A 20,944-nucleotide genomic window follows, 5' to 3' on the forward strand; every position below is an offset into this window, starting at 1 on the left:
GTCAGGTCACGTGTACCCATTCTACAATCTGTTAATAAAGTTTTCAATCAATCAATCAATCTGTTAATCTGTTAATAAAGTTTTCAATCAATCAATCAATCAATCCCGCAGTGCAACGTGCAACGTGACACAAAATCACGTCACCATAAAGTTTTCAATCAATCAATCAATCAATCCCGCAGTGCAACGTGCCAAAATCACGTGACCAAAATCAGCCAATGGAAGCGAGGGGTTGCTATGTGCGGCCTTGTATGTGCGGGGGCTTGTAAGCGCTGTTCTCCGGAGCTGCAGCTGGAAGCATCTCGTTAGACCCGCTAATGGGCAAAGACACAGCTCGGCCAATCAGAGAGCGTCAGTCAGTGGCCAATCAGAGAGCGTCTCCGCAAAATGCAGCTACGGGGAAAAAATAACGCAGCATAGACGCTTCTCGAACGCACCCCTACGAAATTGAAACTGTGACGTATGCGGAAACAGCTGTGTGTACAGCCAGAGCCGAGTGACGCAGCCGAGTGCGACAGAAAACAGCTAGAAAACAGCTTCCTGATCAAAACCCGTAGTTTCACATTTGATTATTTTAACACAGAACTCACAATGGATACCGAAAAATACCCAAGATCATCTATCGAAGATGATTTTAATTATGGCACAAATGTCGCAACTGCAAGTGTTCAGATTCGGATGGGTAAGTATTAAGTAACGTGATGATGATGGCGTTGGTGTTGTTGGTGATAGCGGGCCCAACAGCTAGTATTTAAAGCTAACCTAGCTAAAGGGTTTGAGTGCTGCTTACATGACAAACAAACAACCCCCCATTCCAGTATCTATAGGACTGATTAACAACTGACCGAATCTGTAATAAGTATTGTCCAGTCTTTCCAATGGATGTGATGTCCGAATCCCATTTGGTGGCGGTTTTGATGTTCTACGTGTTTTTAATGTCTTTAGTTTATGCCACCGACGACTGTACAATACACATCTCCTAATGGACAAATACATTAATGAATTGAAATTCAACGATGACATGTTTTAACTATATATATATATATATATTTTTTTTTTAATCAGATTTCCTGCGAAAGGTGTACACCATTCTCTCCTTGCAGATAATCCTGACTACGGCGACATCAGCCCTCTTCATGTTCTGTGACACCATTAAGGATTTTGTTCATGCAAGGTAAGGTTATTAAATAATATAAATGAATATATTAAATGGAATTTGATCATAGAGGGGGTCAGCCCTATGTTCCCACAGCCCAATGGTCCCACATTTCTAAGATGTATCTCAAAATGAGGCCATATGTTCAGCCCTATGTTCCCACATTTCTAAGATATTTCTAAACATTAGGCCCTATGTTCCCACAGCCCAATGGTCTCACAGCCCTATGTTCCCACATTCTAAGATCTTTCAAAAAATTAGGCCCTATGTTCCCACAGCCCAATGGTCCCACAGCCCTATATTCCCGGACGAACCCTCTACGGTTGGGTGTAATTGGCTACCAAATTAACACTTTGGTTGCCTAAGGTTAAATTCATGATATACCATAGATTGCCAGCGCTATTTGTCTATGGAGAAAGTCCCCTTCTTTGCAGGGCTATAACTTTTTAAATTCTATTGCTACATTGCCATTATTAGGGCCCATTCAAAGTCCTATATGTATTGTTCATTGTGTAGCAACGTTAAACTTTTTCATTCACATATTCATAGTAAAGTATGGTCTAATGTATAAGTATGTTTTCATCTCTTTCTGCAGCTTTCTCCAGAACGTGATCTATAGCCCCAAATACATTATATTGATGATGCAATACAGTTTTATGGCAATCAGCGCGATATAAAAAATTACAACTAGACGTACTTCTAGAAGTTACTACACGTCATCTGATGTTGACCGGATGGGCTAGGGGCCGTTTATAATTCCGTGGGCAGCGTTATACCAATCATCTAATGTGGGTCAAATGTTGATAATAGCAGTTAGTATCGAAGACGGTAACGTTACACGCTGAAACTCACCCCAGTCTCCGCGCGCCGTTGGGCGATCATCGTAGAGTTGAAATCTTATCATTATGGGATGTAAATTTACCCGGTCCATCTCCAGCTTGTATAATGGTATATACGTCCAAATCATGTTGTTTATCGAGTTATTGGCAATCGATCACTGTGTAGCGTGACGAGCCAGAGTCGCGGGACCTATAGCGAGCACCCGGAAGTACTACGGACGTAGCACAACCTCTATGCCACTTCCTGTTAAAGCGATTGCGCCGATCGGCCACCAGATGGCGCTCCTGAACCGCCAGAGAGCTCAGTGGGTCCTGCTGGTGGATCTCAGGCCAGCGGAGGGGACATATGAATCCGATCGCAGATTTTTGAAATATTGATCCCCCGGCAACTTGAGCATGGCCAGCAATGACGTCAAAACACGTTTCATGGCAGTCAAAGTGTTAAGAGAAGGGGGATAAAATTCATGAAAAAAGGAAATGTGGGAACATGGGGCTGTGGGAACATAGGCAGGCTCCCGGTCATAGCTAGTGTGGTGGAGTTTCCTCGAGCAAGCCATAGAAGATGGAAAGTCGATCACATATCTGTTATTTTTTTAATTTCAGAGTCCAAAACAATCAATCCATTAGGTAGATTTATTACACAAAGTTAATAAACTGAGCCTGTCCTAGGACTGAAGAGTGCCCTCAAAGCTCTATACTGTCTTTTTGCAATCTATTTGTAACATACAGAGTGTTGGGGCACTCAAGGACATTGTATGTAGAGATCAGCTCGGAACTAGGCAAAATCTGCATATGGCTCGCCTACAACAAACTATCATTACACATGGGCAAAACAGAGTCCATTCTCTTCGGTTCAAATAACAAACTCAGCAAGACCGACGGCTTCTCAGTTACAGTGGGTGACAATATTGTCACAAGGAAAGATGAAATTACCTACCTGGGTTCCATCCTAGAGGCTAATCTTTCCTGTGACAAAATGGCATCCAATGCAATAAAAAAAAGTCAACCAACGAACTCGATTCTTGTACCGGATCTCCTCTCTGGTAAACAAGAATACCCTGAAGACTCTGGCAGGAGCACTCATTCAAGGGTACTACGACTATGCTTGCACCTCATGGTACCAAAGCACCTCAAAGGCACTAAAAAAACAAATTACAAACATCTCAAAACAAACTAGTCAGACTACTGCTTGACCTTACTCCTAGAACCCACCTCACCCCTGCCCACTTTGACAACCTAGGATGGCTTAGAGTAGACGACAGAGTACAGCAACTTGCAATGGGCCTGGTCTACAAGATACACTACACGACCAAGGTACCCATGTACATGTCAAAATACTTCCCAACGGTCAGTGAATACCACGATCACAACACCAGAGGGAGCTTCACAAATCATGTTAAACCCAGATTCGGTTCAAACAAGGGACTAAACACATTTCGCAATTATGCCACATCAATGTGGAACGCCCTACCCAAAGCTGTAAAGGAATGTGAATCACTACCCACCTTCAAAAACACTCTCAAAAAACACCTACAGGAGACTGCAATTCGAAACTGGCCCCTACAAATGTCCTAACCCAGTTGTACAGTAAATTACCAAGTATGGCTTTGTCAGTATTCTAATGTACAGTGTACAGTGTCCCCCACCCCCCCCTACCCATGTATATATATATATATATATATAACTATATAGGCCTATATAGTTTCGGCTAATTATAATTTCGAGAGCACTGATAAGGTTTGGCCAGCTAATTATCCCTTGGATTTTATGTGGGGGGTATAATGAGAACAGGTAGAAATACTATAACACTCACTACAAATTTATGGAATCAAGTCTTAATTTATTATTATTGGATACAGGAGCTTCTTCAAATAACTTTCTCATTATCTTTTGTTCAGGGGGTTGATACTGTTATTTCGATATAAACTCCATTGCAGAGATGTTTATTAACACTTTCAGCGCCAGAGGTCGCTGTGGGCCGTGTGGTAAGAATGCCAGCGCTTTAAAGAATAGGGATACATGGCAGTGTTTGCAGGGCTAAAACTATATTAAATATCATGGCTATGGATATAAAACTATTGGCCATTTGACATCGAGTATCTATCGTTCAATTTGTGAAAAATAAATAGTTTTTCCATCCATACATTTCCGTTTTATACCGTGGTGAATATGAGTATAGTTTTAGAGAGAGCGTTTAGTGCATTTCACTAGAAACCGTGGCGTTCCTCGCCTGGATCAACAATCGATCTGAAATCAACGCTATATTATCGGTATTATGTTTCATCATGAAAGGGGGGGGGGTCTATGCTTCGACCGTCACCAACGGAATACGTTACACACACATTACACACATACGTTCGGATCACGGGGAAGGGATTCTTCGACAACGCAAGCCTCCCGTGACCAGTACGTAGTCAGTACTCTTAACGCAGCAATGTGTGCATATGCGCTACGTTATATGCGTAAATGTGCGCCAAGACTTGACAGTACTCAACCAGATTTTGTTTGTTGCATGATTACAAACGATGGTTCGAACGTCCGTTCGAAAAACCCTGTGGCGAATGTTCAAATCCTAAAAACAGGCTTGGGGACAGCTCTACTGTGTTCTAATACACTATTATATGTGACCGTTCCTTAGCATTAGTATATAATTAGGGATGTCCGATATTATCAGCCTACCTATATTATCGGACGATATTGGCATTCAAATGTAATATCGTTATCCGTTTTCTTTACATTTATTTAACCTTTATTTACCCAGGCAAGCAAGTAAGAACAAATTCTTAATTTATTTATTGTCAAAAGTATGCATAATGTTGTGTTCATTCCATGGCAAGAGATGAAATTATTCTGTTTTTTTGGGGGGGAACCCCTGCATATATCTGTATCGGTTGATATCTGTATCGGAAATTAAGAGTTTGACAATATCAGTATATCGGATATCGGTAAAAAAGCCAATACAAGATACTTTAATGCCACACAACGATGGTTGGTGGTAATTGTTTTCGGTACAGATGTTGTTACCTGTTACCTATCCACTTCGTGCCTAGTGGCACATAAGGCCTTCACAGAGCTTTTCCACTTCTCTCGGTCAGCTGCCATTGTTCTTGCTTCAGGCCATGAGCTCCACCCTGCCTCTTTTCTTTCTTTCTCTACTGTGCGTCTCCAGGTAGTCTTTGGTCTTCCTTTTCTTCTTTTCCCTTCTGGTGCCCAAGTCATTGATATGTTGCAGTCGTTGTTGTGGTCTTGCCTCAGTATGTGTCCTATCATCTTCCATCTTCGCCACTTCACTTCCTTGCTCAACGGCTTCATGTCGGCTCTTTCTAGTAGCTCTACGGTGCTGATGCGGTCTTGCCACTGGATTTTGAGGATTCTTCTGAGGCATCTGTTATGGAACACGTCGACTGATTTGTTGTCTCCCTTGTTCATCTTCCATGTTTCACATCCATACAGTAGGACTGGCACAACCAGTGTTTTGTACAATCTCAGCTTTGTTCTTCTTGAGATGCTGTTGGAGTGCCAGATCTTTTTGAGTTTGATGAATGCACCTCTTGCTTTGGATAGTCTGTTCTTTAGGTCTTTCATACCTCCTCCCTCTTTACAGATGGTGGCTCCCAAGTATGTGAATTGGTCTACATCCTCAATCTCTTCGTCGTTGATGTTGATTTTGTCATGGTTTCTTGCATTAATTCTCATGGTTTTTGTCTTTCCGGTGTTAATCTTGAGTCCCACTCGTCTGGCTTCTCTCTCCATTCTTGTCGTTTTTTCCTGGATTTGGTGTTTGGTAGAGGAGAGTAATGCTACATCATCTGCAAAATCCAGATCGTCGAGTTTTGATGTCAACTTCCATCTGATTCCATTCTCACCTTGTCCAACTGTTCTTCTCATTATCCAATCCATGATCATTAAGAATAAAAAACCTGACATGTTGCATCCTTGTTTGACACCGCTGTTGATGTTAAACCACTCGCATATTTCTCCTTGGTCTTCTACTGCACACTGGAAGTCTTCATAGAATATTTTCACTATCTGGACAATCTTCTCTGGTATTCCATATTTCTTCATAATTAGCCATAGGCTTTCATGGTGGACTGAGTCGAAAGCCTTTTCAAAATCCACAAAGTTCAGGTGGAGTGTTGCTTGCCACTCGTTTACTTGCTCAATGATGTTCCGCAGTATGAAGACTTGTTCTGTTGTTCCTCTTCCTCTTCTGTAACCGGCTTGTTCTTTTCTTAGCCGTGAGTCGATTCCAATTCTGATTCGGTCAATGATGATCCTGCCAAGTATCTTGCCTACAACTGGAAGTAGGGTGATGCCTCTTGAGTTCTTGCATTCTTTGAGGTTTCCTTTCTTTGCTAGTTTGATGATAAGCCCCCTCTTCCAGTTCTTCGGGATCTTCTCCTGCCTCCATATTTTTTCCAACAATTGATGTGCCTTCTTTGCTGAAAACTCAATGTCTGCCTTTAATAACTCGGCTGTGATGTTGTCGATTCCTGGTGCTTTCCCATTCTGAAGTCCTTTAATCACTTCCTTTACTTCACTTAGTGTTGGTTCATGTACAGGAATCTCTTCAATCATGTTAGTGAGTTCACATTCTTCCTCATCAGTTATTGGGTTTTCTGGTGGTTCCCTATTCAGTACTTCCTTGAAGTGTTCTGTCCACCTTGCCTGCACTGCATCTTTTCCGCTGATGAGGTTGCCATTCTTGTCCAGTACTGCTGTGCTCTGTCTAGGTCTCTCGTTGCACAGTGCCTTCGTAAGACCGTACAGTGTCTTCATTTGTTGTTTCCTTGCAGCTTCTTCTGCTTCACTTGCAATGTTCTCCATCCATTTCTTTTTGTCCGTCTTTATACTTCTCTTTGTTTCTCTATCCTTCTCTGTGTACTTTGCTTTTAGCTGTTTCTTGATTCTTTCCGAGTGTGTGCCAAGGATCCTCTTGTTTATTGTTTCCCGCTGGTCTACAAGGTTCCATGATTTTTCACTGATCCATGGCTTCTTATTCTTCCGTGGTCTACCCAGGATTGCTTCAGCGACTTCTGTGTAGGCTTTCTCCAGAACCTGAGAGTCACGATCCACCTCTTCGTTGTCTTCTATTCCTCGCCCTTCATCTTCCAGCACCTGAAACCTGTTTCTCAGGTTGATGGTAAAAGACTTCAGGATGGCTTCATCTTTCAGCTTTGTTGTGTTGTACTTGACTCTGGTGCTTTTCTTTTCCTTCTGCTTCGTCTTCAGTCTTAACTTGACCGTTGTACACACGAGGTAGTGGTCGCTTCCAATGTCTGCAGATCTGCATACTCTTGTGTCTTTCACTGAGTTCCTGAATCGTTTGTTAATTAGCACATGGTCTATCTGGTTCTTGGTCTTCCCGTCCGGAGATACCCACGTGGCCTTGTGTATATTCTTATGTGGGAATAGTGTTCCAGTAATGACTAGCTCGTTCATGTCAGACATTTCACACAGTCTTTCTCCGTTGTCGTTACGCTTTCCGATCCCGTGCTTGCCCATCACTCTTTCGTAGCCCTGGTTTTCATCTCCCACTTTGGCGTTCATATCCCCGGTGATGATCAGCATGTCGTGTATGTTCCTGCTGTCTAGGACGTCTTGCAGTCTCCTGTAGAATTCATTTTTTACTTGATCCTCTGCATCTTCTGTGGGTGCATAGATGTGGACAACTGTGAGCTTGATGTGTTGGGAATGGTACCTAGCTTGAATGATCCTTTCACTGACTGGTGTCCAGTCTATCAGTGCTCTTGCTGCTTTTTTAGACATCACTATGCCAACCCCTTGTCTGTGGTTGTCATCATCTCTTCCTGAGTATATTATGGATTCTCCGGTTGCAAGCTCCACTTTTCCTTGCCCGGTCCAGTGTGTTTCGCTGATTCCTATGATGTCGATTCCTCTGGTTGTCATCTCTCTTGCTACTATGGCAATATTGCCGCTCCTGTACAGTGTTCGTACGTTCCAATTCCCAATTTTCATGGTTTCCTTATAATGCACTAGTGGCCTATTCGGCCCAAAGGCGTCCTCGCGGCTTTGGCCCTTGGGTCTCATGGTGTCTCTCCTGTTACAAGAAGGACTGGCTATGGCGTCTCGAAGATTGTGTGAATTTGCTCTGTTTCTGGTTTCTGTAATAACGTTTTTTTTCCGGGAGCGGGTTATCGGCCCTCAGCCCAACCCCCAACCTGGAGGACCAGTTGGATCACTCTTCGTCTGGTCTCTCTCCTTCGACCTGTCCGGCTTGGGTGACCCTGCTAGGAGTACAAGACTCCTGCCGACATAGCTCTAGGGGTCATTGAGACGCACAAACTGCCCCACCGCGTTAAGGTGGTGATCCGTTGGAACAGATGTTGAGCACTGGTTATATCAAACATGAAACGGACATCAAACATCAAAAACGTCAAAACATATATACATAAATATATAGGACAGTCATGGTAACAGTGTCGGTCGGTGACAGATGCTTGCCCGTTTGTGCAAAGGGGGGCGGGCCAGGGTGTTCAGTGTTCGGACTGTATCGAACATCCCTAGTAATAATGTCATAATCTGCTTATTATAATTATACACTTGTATTTTGCATACAATTCTTCACACTAGCCATCATGCAAAACTATAGCCCCTTTTGTGACTGTGATGCACAGAGTGAATACACAGTCCCTTATTCCTCCATAGGAGAATCCCACAACTAACTGAAGAACTGGTCCTCAGTGATCACAGCGCAGGCTCATCAGGCAGCTAAAGCCGTTTTGAGCAGTGTTGACTAGTTTATTAAAATGATTTTAAATGTTCATTAGCAACGCCAAGCTTTCAAACGTAGCGTTTGTCTGTCCGAAACCCTCGTGCAACTGTGAGTACCTTTTGAAATTTCTCTGCGATACTTGTACAAGAAGAGTTTTGATAGAGAAAAGCGAGACAATTGTGTGATTTTCCTATGGAGGAATAAGGGACTGTGTATTCACTCGTCCAACCTTGTTGGAGTGCATCACAGACTCTAAAGGGGCTAGCAAAACTACAGCTCCTGAGACTCTGACTCTGGGTTCTCTCCTCCTCCTCAGTCCTGCGGTGGTTCTGGTCTCTGCTCTGGGCTCCCTGGTTCTGCTCCTGGCCCTGGCCGTCTACAGACACCGGCATCCTGTCAACCTCTACCTCCTGCTCGTGTTTGTAAGTGTTTCATTTGTTCTCTTTGTAATTAAAGTTTATTTATTTACACATACATCGAGCGTACAATCATAAAAATCCAGAGTAATGTAAAACAAACAGAAGTTAGACCCAGCGGTACTATATTATCACAGTTTAGTAGGGCTGACCTTCGAAAGCTTCAGGGCCGAGATTTTATTTTAAATCGAAACTTCGAGATTAAAACATTTTTATTTTAATTTTTTTTATGTTGTGGGACTTGTACAGCACTTTGTTCAACTTTGTCAGTGCTGTAAAGTTTAAACCTTTTTAAATCTTAGACAAACGAAACACTTTGCTTTCATGAAATATTATAAGCCGTCATTTGAGGCTTTATAAAAGCAGCACAATGAACACAAATCTGTCAGTGCCAAGTCCAACCTCATCTTTCCTTTTGCATCCCTTGCGCTGGTGGAGCTCATTAGGCTTAGATGATGAAAGTATGGATCAAGTTCAAAATCATATCATTTTTAATTTGTAATTATTAAAAGAAAAATCCCACGATTAACATTAAGAACCTCAATATATCGATGACAGATTACAAATAGTTCCGAATTTTAACCACTTATATTCGTGTTTGTTTGATAGTAAGTCCGTTTTTATGGGGGGGAAAAGCAGAAAAGGGCATATTTATCATATCATATCATTTAGACTCCATATTCCAGCGTGTGAAAACTGCACAAAGTCCCTGTGAATAAGAAACTGCCCTTATAAAAAAAATTGTTTACTAATTCGGTCATAAATAGCTGAGACGCTAACGTTAGTAAGCACTGATTATTAGGGCTGTCTTAAATACTTCGAAGCTTCGTTCGATGGCACAAGCTTCGAACATAAAAAAATAAATCGAAGTTTAAAAAAAAAATGATTTTTTTTTCAATTTTTTTTTACTTCGCTTTTTGTGTGTGCGCGCGCGGGTGGGGCCGGGGGACAAATACACTGGAGGAAAGTAACCCAGCTCATCACTATTGCCTGTTTGAAGGATATCATCCTCAAACACATATACACCTGCATGCCTTGTAGAATTCCACACATAAGAAAGAAAGATACTGGGATGAATAAACAAAATAGGAAATAAAATGTAGAAATGCATGCAATACATAAATAAATATGAATCTCCATATATGAAATAGAACATTTAGATAAGGTGCTACTGAGATGTTTTGGTGAGTTCTTTGTTTTTTTGTGGAAGTAGCCCTTCTTAAAAATGCATGAACATTCACTGATAATTGGTCTGTAGTGGAGTCTACAAGGTCTACATTGCCGGACCATGTAGAATCCGGACCTTGTAGACTGACATAATTCTGTGCATAGTTTAGTCTACACAGGCCATATTTCAAATAATCTAAATCTTACTTCATTCATCTTAAACATTCTTGATTTGGGGGATTGGTAGTTCCCCTGAAATCTGAAGTTGTTCAAACGACAACAGCGATCCACCTTGAATTAAATCACACAGCCGAGTGAAACCTTGTTGGCTGCGTCACAGTCACGAAAGGGGCTACTTAATTCATTAATCCAATCCACTTTATTTATAGAGCACATTTAAAAACAACAAAGTTTACCAAAGTGCTGTACAAGTCCCACACCATAAGATAAAAAAATAAATAATTTTTTCTCTCCGAAGCTTCGAGCAGAGCAGCACTATATCATCACAGTTTAGTATCAGAGCACTATATCATCACAGTTTAGTATCAGAGCAGCACTATATCATCACAGTTTAGTATCAGAGCAGCACTATATCATCACAGTTTAGTATCGGAGCACTATATCATCACGGTTTAGTATCAGAGCAGCACTATATCATCACAGTTTAGTATCAGCAGCACTATATCATCACAGTTTAGTATCAGAGCAGCACTATATCATCACAGTTTAGTATCAGAGCAGCACTATATCATCACAGTTTAGTATCAGAGCAGCACTATATCATCAGTTTAGTATCAGAGCAGCACTATATCATCAGTTTAGTATCAGAGCAGCACTATATCATCAGTTTAGTATCAGAGCAGCACTATATCATCACAGATTAGTATCAGAGCAGCACTATATCATCAGTTTAGTATCAGAGCAGCACTATATCATCAGTTTACTATCAGAGCAGCACTATATCATCAGTTTAGTATCAGAGCAGCACTATATCATCACAGTTTAGTATCAGAGCAGCACTATATCATCACAGTTTAGTATCGGAGCAGCACTATATCATCACAGTTTAGTATCAGAGCAGCACTATATCATCACAGTTTAGTATCAGAGCAGCACTATATCATCACAGTTTAGTATCAGAGCAGCACTATATCATCACAGTTTAGTATCAGAGCAGTACTATATTTTATTTTATTTGTATTTATCCTTTATCCAGGAATGTCCCATTGAGATACAAGATCTCTTCTTCCAGGGAGTCCTGAACAACACTGCACACAACAAGTTTCAACATAAAAACAAAGGCATTAAACAAAAAACATACAAGTCAAATACAAACACAGAAGGCCAGTGAATGTGAGTGAATGGGTAAAATGCGAGTAACAAATTGTAAAGCGCTATATAAAAAAGCAGCCATTTACAGTGTAAGTAGCAGCTGTGTGTGTGTTTTAATAAGTGTGCTTGTGTGGTGTGTAAGTCGAGGTTCATTTGTGTGTATGTTCATGTGATAATTCAGAGTCTATCCGTCAGTAGTTTGTTTGCCCGGTGGAAGTAGCTGTTCAGTGGACCTGAGACCGCGGTACCGTCTGCCAGATGGCATGTGCTCAAACAGTTTGTGGTTTGGGTGGCAGGGGTCTTTCAGGGTCCTTGCTGACATGCCGCTTTCCATAAACCTTCCATAAGTGTTTGACTCTTGGAGTGTTTGCAGTCAGCTGGCTCTCTACCTACTCGCCCATCCGTCTATGTTTTAGTTTGTTAAACCATAACAAGCCACTAACTATTTGTTTGTTGCCCCACAGACTTTGCTGGAGGCCGTTTCAGTGGCGACTGCTGGTGAGTTATTTTCTTGATTGGTTAGACTGATCCATATTAAATCCAGATTACCAACACCGGTAGCGATGGCAGGACTCGCTGACTCCAATTCCATTCTGTTATCCCCTTCTTGCTACAGTGACCTTTTACGAGTACGCCATAGTGCTTCAAGCGTTCGTCCTCACCTGTGCTGTGTTTGTTGGACTGACCGCCTACACCTTCCAGTCCAAGAGGGACTTCAGCAAACTGGGAGCAGGGTATGTATTAAGATGAGATATTCCTTTTATTGATCCGCTTGGGGAAATTCTGGCATCATAGCGGGACCCCTATGGTAGGTATGGGCAGGGTAATAGTAGAAAGACATAAATATTGGCAATAAAATTAGATCTGAATATAGATATATGAGAAAATAAAACAGTGTAAAGAATATAATTAACTCTAAATATAAAAAGATGAGAGAAAAACAAAGGTGCAGATGAGGGTCTGTATGCCCTATCGGTTTAGCGTTTACTGAAGAGCCTGCTGAGATGATGGTCATCGATCTGCTCTCTTCCTATGGACATTGGACAATCCTGTCCGTCTTGACCGTATTTGTTGTGTATCCTAAACACGCTCAAAACTGGACGTGTCTCCTAAACTGGGACGTCCTAAAGAGAAATATGTAGAGTCCACTCTGGTTCCTAGTGTTTTCTTTTCTATGGCTGTAGCCTTGGAAGTATGGAAGATTAGCTGTGATCATTTTACAACACAGCATAGAAGAAAGTTTGTAAGGGGCAGTTCCCAGCTTGCACAAGCTCAATAGAAACAAATGCAACTGGTTTACAATCTTTGAACCGTAGATGGAGCAGGCCCATGCAGAGCTCAAGAGGATATTTTCTATAATGACCACAGTATAAGCCCTGGCATGTTTCCCCAGTCATTCCAGAATGCTGCTTCTGTCTTAGAACTGGTGAGACTGGTTTTTGTGTCTTGTAGATTGTTCGCCTGCCTGTGGATCCTGATCATTGCCAGCTTCATGAGGGTGAGTCTTGTACATGTCTTCAACCAATGCTCCCGTTAACCACCCTCTGACCGCAATATTATACGCATTATAAGATTAGATACTCTTTTTTTTGCAGATGACGCAGTGATAATACGTCACATAGACAGCCAGTCTCTTTCATGCACACGCCTCCACTTAAAGTCTTACTCGACATCTTATCTACGCATTATAAGATCAGATACTCTTGTTTGCAGATGACACAATGATAATACAACACATAGACAGCCAGTCTCTTTCATGCACACGCCTCCCCTTAAAGTCTTACTCAACATTTTATCTACTCATTATAAGATCAGATACTCTTGTTTGCAGATGACACAATGATAATACAACACATAGACAGCCAGTCTCTTTCATGCACACGCCTCCCCTTAAAGTCTTACTCAACATCTTATCTACTCATTATAAGATCAGATACTCTTGTTTGCAGATGACACAATGATTGATATTCCAACACATAGATAGCCAGTCTCTTTTCATGCACTCCCACACGCCTCCCCTTAACACATTGGGTGCCACGCCCCTTTGCCCAGATAACCCCTTGAGTGCCAGCGCTTTAGTCAATGGGAGGTCGGGGATTTTTGCGAACGCTTAAACTATATCTTAAATTATGGCTATGGGTCTAAAACACCCCTTATCAATGACTTGCTTGCAGTCAACATGTACGAAACATTGGTTTTTTCATTGGTACATTTCCGTTTTGAATAAGAGTATAGTTTCGGAGAGTTCTAGTAATTTCAGAGAAATTCCGCTATAATAGCCCTTTAGTGGAATACACAAAACACGTTGTAATTTTTCGGCTGATTTATGAATAGTTTTCAAATAAAAAAAAATCTGATGCACATGGCCACTCAATCCAATGATGTGCATTGCCATCCAGGAGACGATAGGCGGCGGTATTTGCCCTTTTCGAGCTCAGAGCCACTCCCAATGATGACGTCAGGCTGGATGGATGAAAAATTAATGGATATTGCTAATAAAAGAAATAACGAGAAAACAACGAGAACTCCTCATTGGCACTCAACGCATGGCGAGTTAAGACGACTAATCTCGTCGTTGGCACTCAATGTGTTAAAAGTCTTACTCAACATCTTATCCCCTCAGCTGTTCTTCAACAATGACGCCACGGAGTTGGTCTTTGCCGGAATGGGAGCACTGGTCTTCTGTGGCTTCATCATCTACGACACTCACCTGCTGATGCAGCAGCTGTCGCCCGAGGAGCACATCCTGGCCTCCATCAACCTCTACCTGGACATCGTCAACCTCTTCCTCCACATCCTACGCATCCTCGACTCCATGAAGAAGAACTGAGGTCCGACTGGAGAACTCCCCCTGTTGGTTCTCTGTGTGTGTAATATGGGGGCTGAATACATGTTACCACAGCGATTGTCCAACTGTAATTTAAGCATTAAGTTACCTTCTGTTTTTTGCTTTGAGAACTGAAATTGTTGTTTTTGTCTTCTTTTTTTGGTCCAAATTGTTTAAATCTGCGTGTTGGGTGAATGAGATCCATACGTCCGGGCCTGCTGATCGTCATTTGATGTATGAATTAGATTTATATTATTTTAATTATCTCTACATTACCTTATCTACCACCCCTGTCGTTTATATAGGTATATGTTTCTGAGTGAGTGTGTTTACATGTTTTATCATTTGGCATACTCTAATGTTCTGTGGAAGTACTGTTGTGGCCTGTAGGTTTTCACATCTGCGTTAGCTCAGTTTCCATGGTAGAATGTTCAATACAATATGAAAAGCCCGCCTAAGACCTTAACTGGGATATGAGAACTCATCCGCAGTTCTTTGCGAGTGTAGACACACTCCATTACATCTCCGATCCTTGCATTTGTGACGAAGTGTGAACATTTTTACCGATCTTTCCAGTGGCCGGTCACTGCATGTTTGACGTTCTTTAATAATTGTGAATGCACACGTTAATCTACCAACAATGAGGGGTGTCTGGGACCAGCTAATATGAAGTGGATAGCTTACAGAAAGTGTTGACTATGTATGTGATGGATGGAAGCCGCTTTTAGGAAAAGGGAATCTCAAGGATTCAAATACAAAAGAGTTTTCTCTGCCGAGTTGTGTATTTTAGGATTTGAATCTGCTTAAAAGGTGCACTATGCAGTTTCTGAGGAGGTGGGTTTGTCTAGCCTTCAAAAGACATTTACTGTAATTCTTAGAATGTTTTTTATCTTATTATATCATCATACATTACCACAAAGTAATTTGTAGACACTGTGAAACCAAACGGAATACTAGAACATGTTTAACAAGATGGCGCCCCTGACATTGTAAACGAAAACAGAAGTCATTTCTCAGGAAGCTTTCTAGCTTCAGGGATCCAAGTGTTTAATCAGTTGTGAAAATATACCTTAGAATTTATTCACTAATCTTGACTCACAAAACGACATGTGCACCTCTAAACAAAACTACACAGTGCACTTTTAATGTTTAATTTATGAAGAAGACCACAAGTGCAATACAGTTGTAATCTCAAACCTAGTGTAGTGCACGTTTGAAATGAGAAGTGTCATGTGTATACTTTGGTTTTCCTACATTAAAATGTGATGGATGTTATTTTCTATGGCACTTGATTCCAATCCATACTGAGGTAATCGGGTATGGCTAATACGTACACAGAATGGTGTACCGATCAGGCCACAGGAATGAAGACGAAGAGACATAATTTCTTTCTGGACTGTGGTCTTTGTCCAGCAGGATTTATTGCACAGGGTTGCGATATTCAGTATTGTCATCAGTTTTCCGCCATTGATTCAATACTCGGAATATCGCAGACTGGAATCACACAAGATCTTACCTGTCACAGGTAAGGTAATCAAACTTAACACGGAGCGCATGTATACACATGACCTGTATATTAAAGGGATAGGCACCTAAATGATCCACTTTATGCGTCAAATGCACCGCATTCACAATAATTGGTCTTTGTGATATTGTTGCATGATAACAAACTTATTGATAACCTAAATTCTACTTGGGCAACAGGGCCTCGCACCCAGTGCAAGATATCTATAAATTAGTATGTACCTTAGTAATTGCATTGCAATTACAGCATTCCATAAAGCTGTAAAGGAAGTGGAGCGTGGCAGGTCATTTGTGTGGTTATTATTGGCCCACAACAGGTCATGATAGCCATATAGAGACGGAGTGCAAATATATACCTACAGTATAGAGACCAACTGTCACAGAATACAAAGTCGATGGAACGGTTTCCCCCACACGGGAAACCGTTCCATCACTCTCCGTTTACTTTGAATTCTGTGACAGTGGGTCCTTGTCGTTTTGGTCAGCTAGCAAACGTCAGAAAAACACCTAAAATATACTGTGTGGTGGGATGCACTACAGACAGGGTAAAGAACCCAGAACTAAGTTCTCATACGCTTATGAACCGAAAAACAGCCTTTATGAGAAAAGTGGATATAGGCAAGATGTACCCATATAACTTTGTATGAGCACGCACAATAATACTATATACACCATATATATTTATCATATATATTTCCATCTATATATACACCTGTATTTAATCCTTTCTATATACCTACTTATACACCTGCCTATAACCCATATAACTATGATAGCATGTACAATAATGCTGTATATACCGTACACACATTTATCCTAATCTATCTACATACCTGCATATACGTAATCCCTTTTTACATACCTGTAGATACTATATCTGTACATATCCCTTACCTACTCTTACTACTTATGCTGCTGGCCAGTATGACTTACTACCATATCTACATACCTCCATATACGTAATCCCTTTTTACATACCTGTAGATACTATATCTGTACATATCCCTTACCTACTCTTACTACTTATGCTGCTGGCCAGTATGACTTACTACCATAGTGTCTTTAAACCTGTATCACTGTACATAATAATACTATAACACTATATACCGTATTATCAAAAGATTTCCTACCCAGATAGGTGAAAATGGTAAATGGTGCATTTATACTTTTATCAAAAGCGCTTTACAATTTGTTCCATTCACACACCGACGGCGGAGGCGACCATGCAAGGTGCCAACCTGCTCATCAGTAGCAATTAGGGGTTAAGTGTCTTGCTCAAGTGGGGGCACCAGTGTTGCTGCGCCTTCTTGCCCCTCCCTGTATTTGCAGCGGAGCTGCTTGTTAATTTTGTATGTAAAAAAAAAGTTAAATAAAAGACTCCAGAAAGGCAACTCAGCCAATCAGAGTAAACTGATTGCTGACCAGCTGCTGCTGGAGGTGCCTAGGACTAGGCTCAAAACTAGGGGAGATAGAGCCTTCACTGCTGCTGCCCCCCGGCTCTGGAACAGCCTCCCGCCCACATAAGATCTGCCCAGAGCCTAGAGGCTTTTAAATCATTGCTCAAAACACACCTCTTTTGGGCGGCTAAGTGGCGCAGTGGGCAAGGCGCTCGCCACTAATGCAGGAGATGCTGGGTTCAGCTCTCGGCATTGCTACCAGCTTGGCTGGTCGTTCATACTAACGCAATTGGCAGTGTTAGGGGGTGGGAAGCTGGTGGGTGGGGATCGGACGTTGTGGACAGCGACTCCTACAGGTCGGTTGGTGCGCCTGCGTAGCAGAATCAGGAAGCAACGGGGGCGGCGTGTCCCTCCCACGCAGACCCTCGCCGCTGAGAGATCGCGCTGTGCAGGTGAAAAGATGCCTCCTCGAGTACCGGAGGGGACACGTGATGCAAGGCTTGGTCCACATTGCAGCCGGCCTGTGGGAGGCATGGCCTAACAGCGTTCGAGACAGGGGAGGGTAGAATTGGACAATACGAAATTGGGATGGGAGAAAAATAGATAAAAAAAAAAAAAAATCTTTTCCCTGGCCTTTGACCAGAGCTAGCCTAGCATTTACATATGACGTCCGCTGTCACTCTGGACTTTTTATCCAATTTTCCTGTCTCTTGCCCTTGTACTGTACTATACCCTTTTTCTGTAATTTTAGTGTATTTTATTGCATTGTATGTGTTTTTGTCATGTGAAGCACTTTGGTTTGGCTTTTAGTCATTTGTAAATGTGCTATACAAATAAAACTGACTTGACTTGACTAAACGGGCTGTTGCCCGGGCAACAATAAGATAAGATAATCCTTTATTGATCCCCTTGGGGAAATTCGGGTGTCAAAGCAGCATGGAGGGGGGGGGGATACAGGGTGGGGGATGCATAGCTTCACAGTACAAATACAATATAGTAATATAAAAAGTACATATTACTATATTGTATTTGTACTGTGAAGCTATGTATCTCCCCCCCCCCCCCCCCATGCTGCTTTGACACCCGAATTTCCCCAAGGGGATCAATAAAGGATTATCTTATCTTATCTTATTGTTGCCCGGGCAATAGCCCGTACCTATGCACATCCCTGTTGCTTTAGTTCAGTTGACGACAAGGCTCAATCCATCGAGCTCCTTCAGAAGGTCGGGAGGCCGGCCGAGGCGCTGCTTCAGGGAGCCCGGGATGTCCAGGACGCCGTAGTCGTCCCCCTTCACCAGCGTCCGGATGCGCATCAGACAGGTCTCCTCTAGCGAGTACACTGGGAAGGGAAAGGAAACATGGATATATTTTTTTTTGGTCCCAAATTGCTTTCGCTTCGGACGACAGTCCTGCTGAGCAAAGTACAGTAATAATATACGATAAAATGGCTGATTATTTAAAAAAATAAATTATAGCGCTTTTATCCAAAGCGCTTTACAATTCGTTACATTTTTACCTATTCACTCACACATTCACTGACACATTCACACACAGACGGCGGAGGCAACCATGCAAGGTGCCAACCTGCTCGTCAGGAACAATTAGGGGTTAAGTGTCTTGCTCAAGGACACATCGACACTCGGACAGATGGAACAACAGTAATACTTCATGTGCAGGTATAATTAATTATCTTCTCTTCTTCCTCTCCTCTCTAGACAAGGGCCTGTATGGCCCATTGTTTATATTATGTTACTACAATAAATATAGTCAATAAATAATTAGAATCTAAATATATACTATGAGTAAAAGTAAACAGTGGGCTGGTTGAGATCAGAAGGAACTGGACTGAGGAATGTGAGGTCATGACCTTTTAAACACGTTTGTCTGGTCCTGTGGCAGAGGCCCAGAGGACAAAAACAAACAAACAAACAAACAAAATAGTTGAGATTCTTTTCGGACACGTCAACGTCTGACGCAAACACTTCAATGTCTGACCACTAAGTGTGTCTGACCCTTAACCACCAAAACCTGCTCGGACTACAACGTACATCATGCCAGTTAGGATACAGACCCTCACCTGGGCCCCGTTCCCCGTACCTGGATAACTGAGGCTATGGTTAGACTAGTGTATTCCTGGCGTTTTTTTATACGTTTTTGACGACGTTTGATGTCCTATCTACACAGAAATGCGTTTTTTGGCGTTTTTTTGTGGATACAGCTGAAACGCAAAATTGTGTTTGCGTTTGGAGATACGCAAAAAAAACGCTTCGACAACAGCGTGTAGTCAGCACGGAGCAGTTGTTGCGAAAACGCCCATGCGCAGTAGATACCATCTGCGTGCCCTTCCGGTGACAACAGTGTGTGTGTTTTGGGACAGAGCTCCGTGTCCCAAATAGCTTCAGCTACCATGTGTTGTCAAGTTATTGTTATAAGGACCCCAGTCCAAGCTACAACAGTCTGCATTCCCTTAACAATTGTTTGTATTGAGCCATATTGTATTGTACCCATATGCAATATGTTAAATAAAGTTTACATCCATTCATTCTGCTAGCATTACCGATTGCATGAGCAGCTGGCTAACGTGAGCTATCAGGATTCAGACCCTGTTAGCTCAGAGTTCCTCTTTCAACTTAACAAGCATTAAACAAAATGGCCCAGTCATCTATTCACCTTTGTTTAATACACACAGCGTTGTCTCTAATGTTATCTAACTACTGATAGCTCGCGATATCATCAGTTTTGGTGCTGGCTAAGTAGCGTGAGCTAACGTTAGCTTCTAGCCACAATGCTATATTGTTATAATGGCATACTCCATTGACGTTAGCATGCAGCTAACAATGCTACCGATCGTTTTTTAGACTAAACTATCCGCTCTTGGTGGTCACTTGTGTTGATGTTAGTTTTGTTTCATCAACAAATGACAGGCAGAACACACAGTGAATGTATCCGTTTTGTTTATTGCACTTTTATTAGGCTTTGCTGAAAAATTATTGCTGCATTGAGTAAATAGGCAAGATGGTGGCGCGGCATAGGCGCCTGCCTTATTGACATTTTCTTTGCTGGAGCTTCCACCAGGAAGTGTATTGGCACATTCGTTCTGATTGGTTGAAATTGCCTTCATGTTTGCCACCTACTGCCACCTACTGCTTTGGCAGTGTACTACATCAGTGTGCTCGGCTGACAAAAACGAAGAAAAAAAACGAAAGTGTGACTCGAGGCGCATGACGTCGCGGCGATACGCGGCGATACGTATAAGAAAACAATACGAAGATGATACGAAAAGTGTAACCGCAGCCTGAGTTAGCCGGATAATTTCCAGTCAAGCCTGACTTAAGCCGGACCTTCCCATTCCCCGACGCTCGATTGTCTAAATCACCATGACAACAGATCAAAAAGTTTGAGCCTGGTCGGGAGCAGGGTTAACTTCAGTTAGCCGGATGAACCATGGCCACGCCCCCGCAAAGAAATGACAGCTCGCTTCCTGAAATGATTCTCACAGTCTAGGATCTGCATTATACCATTCTGAATTACGTTTCTGTGCTTTGTTTTC

The 20,944-nt window shown here is 42.1% G+C and overlaps 1 protein-coding gene across 1 annotated transcript; it reads left to right on the forward strand.

Annotated features, from left to right (window-relative positions):
- The first annotated feature begins 490 nt into the window (after positions 1-490).
- Positions 491-15,748, forward strand: tmbim4 (transmembrane BAX inhibitor motif containing 4). The gene is made up of 7 exons (XM_084330351.1): positions 491-682; positions 1,066-1,174; positions 9,048-9,153; positions 12,111-12,144; positions 12,263-12,380; positions 13,099-13,144; positions 14,270-15,748. The coding sequence occupies exons 1-7, from the start codon at positions 592-594 to the stop codon at positions 14,474-14,476; spliced, it is 711 nt and encodes a 236-aa protein (XP_084186477.1). The 5' UTR covers positions 491-591; the 3' UTR covers positions 14,477-15,748.
- Positions 15,749-20,944: the final 5,196 nt, after the last annotated feature.

Source organism: Notolepis coatsorum, assembly GCF_963971535.1.
Source record: "Notolepis coatsorum genome assembly, chromosome: 15".
Classification (NCBI taxonomy): Eukaryota; Metazoa; Chordata; class Actinopteri; order Aulopiformes; family Paralepididae; genus Notolepis; species Notolepis coatsorum.

Excerpts from the sequence above, each read along its gene's own strand:
- tmbim4 (XM_084330351.1), top strand. The coding sequence starts at position 592 with ATGGATACCGAAAAATACCCAAGATCATCTATCGAAGATGATTTTAAT. Across the intron at positions 1,175-9,047 it reads AAGGATTTTGTTCATGCAAG|TCCTGCGGTGGTTCTGGTCT; the intron begins GTAAGGTTATTA and ends CCTCCTCCTCAG. Across the intron at positions 13,145-14,269 it reads TCATTGCCAGCTTCATGAGG|CTGTTCTTCAACAATGACGC; the intron begins GTGAGTCTTGTA and ends TTATCCCCTCAG.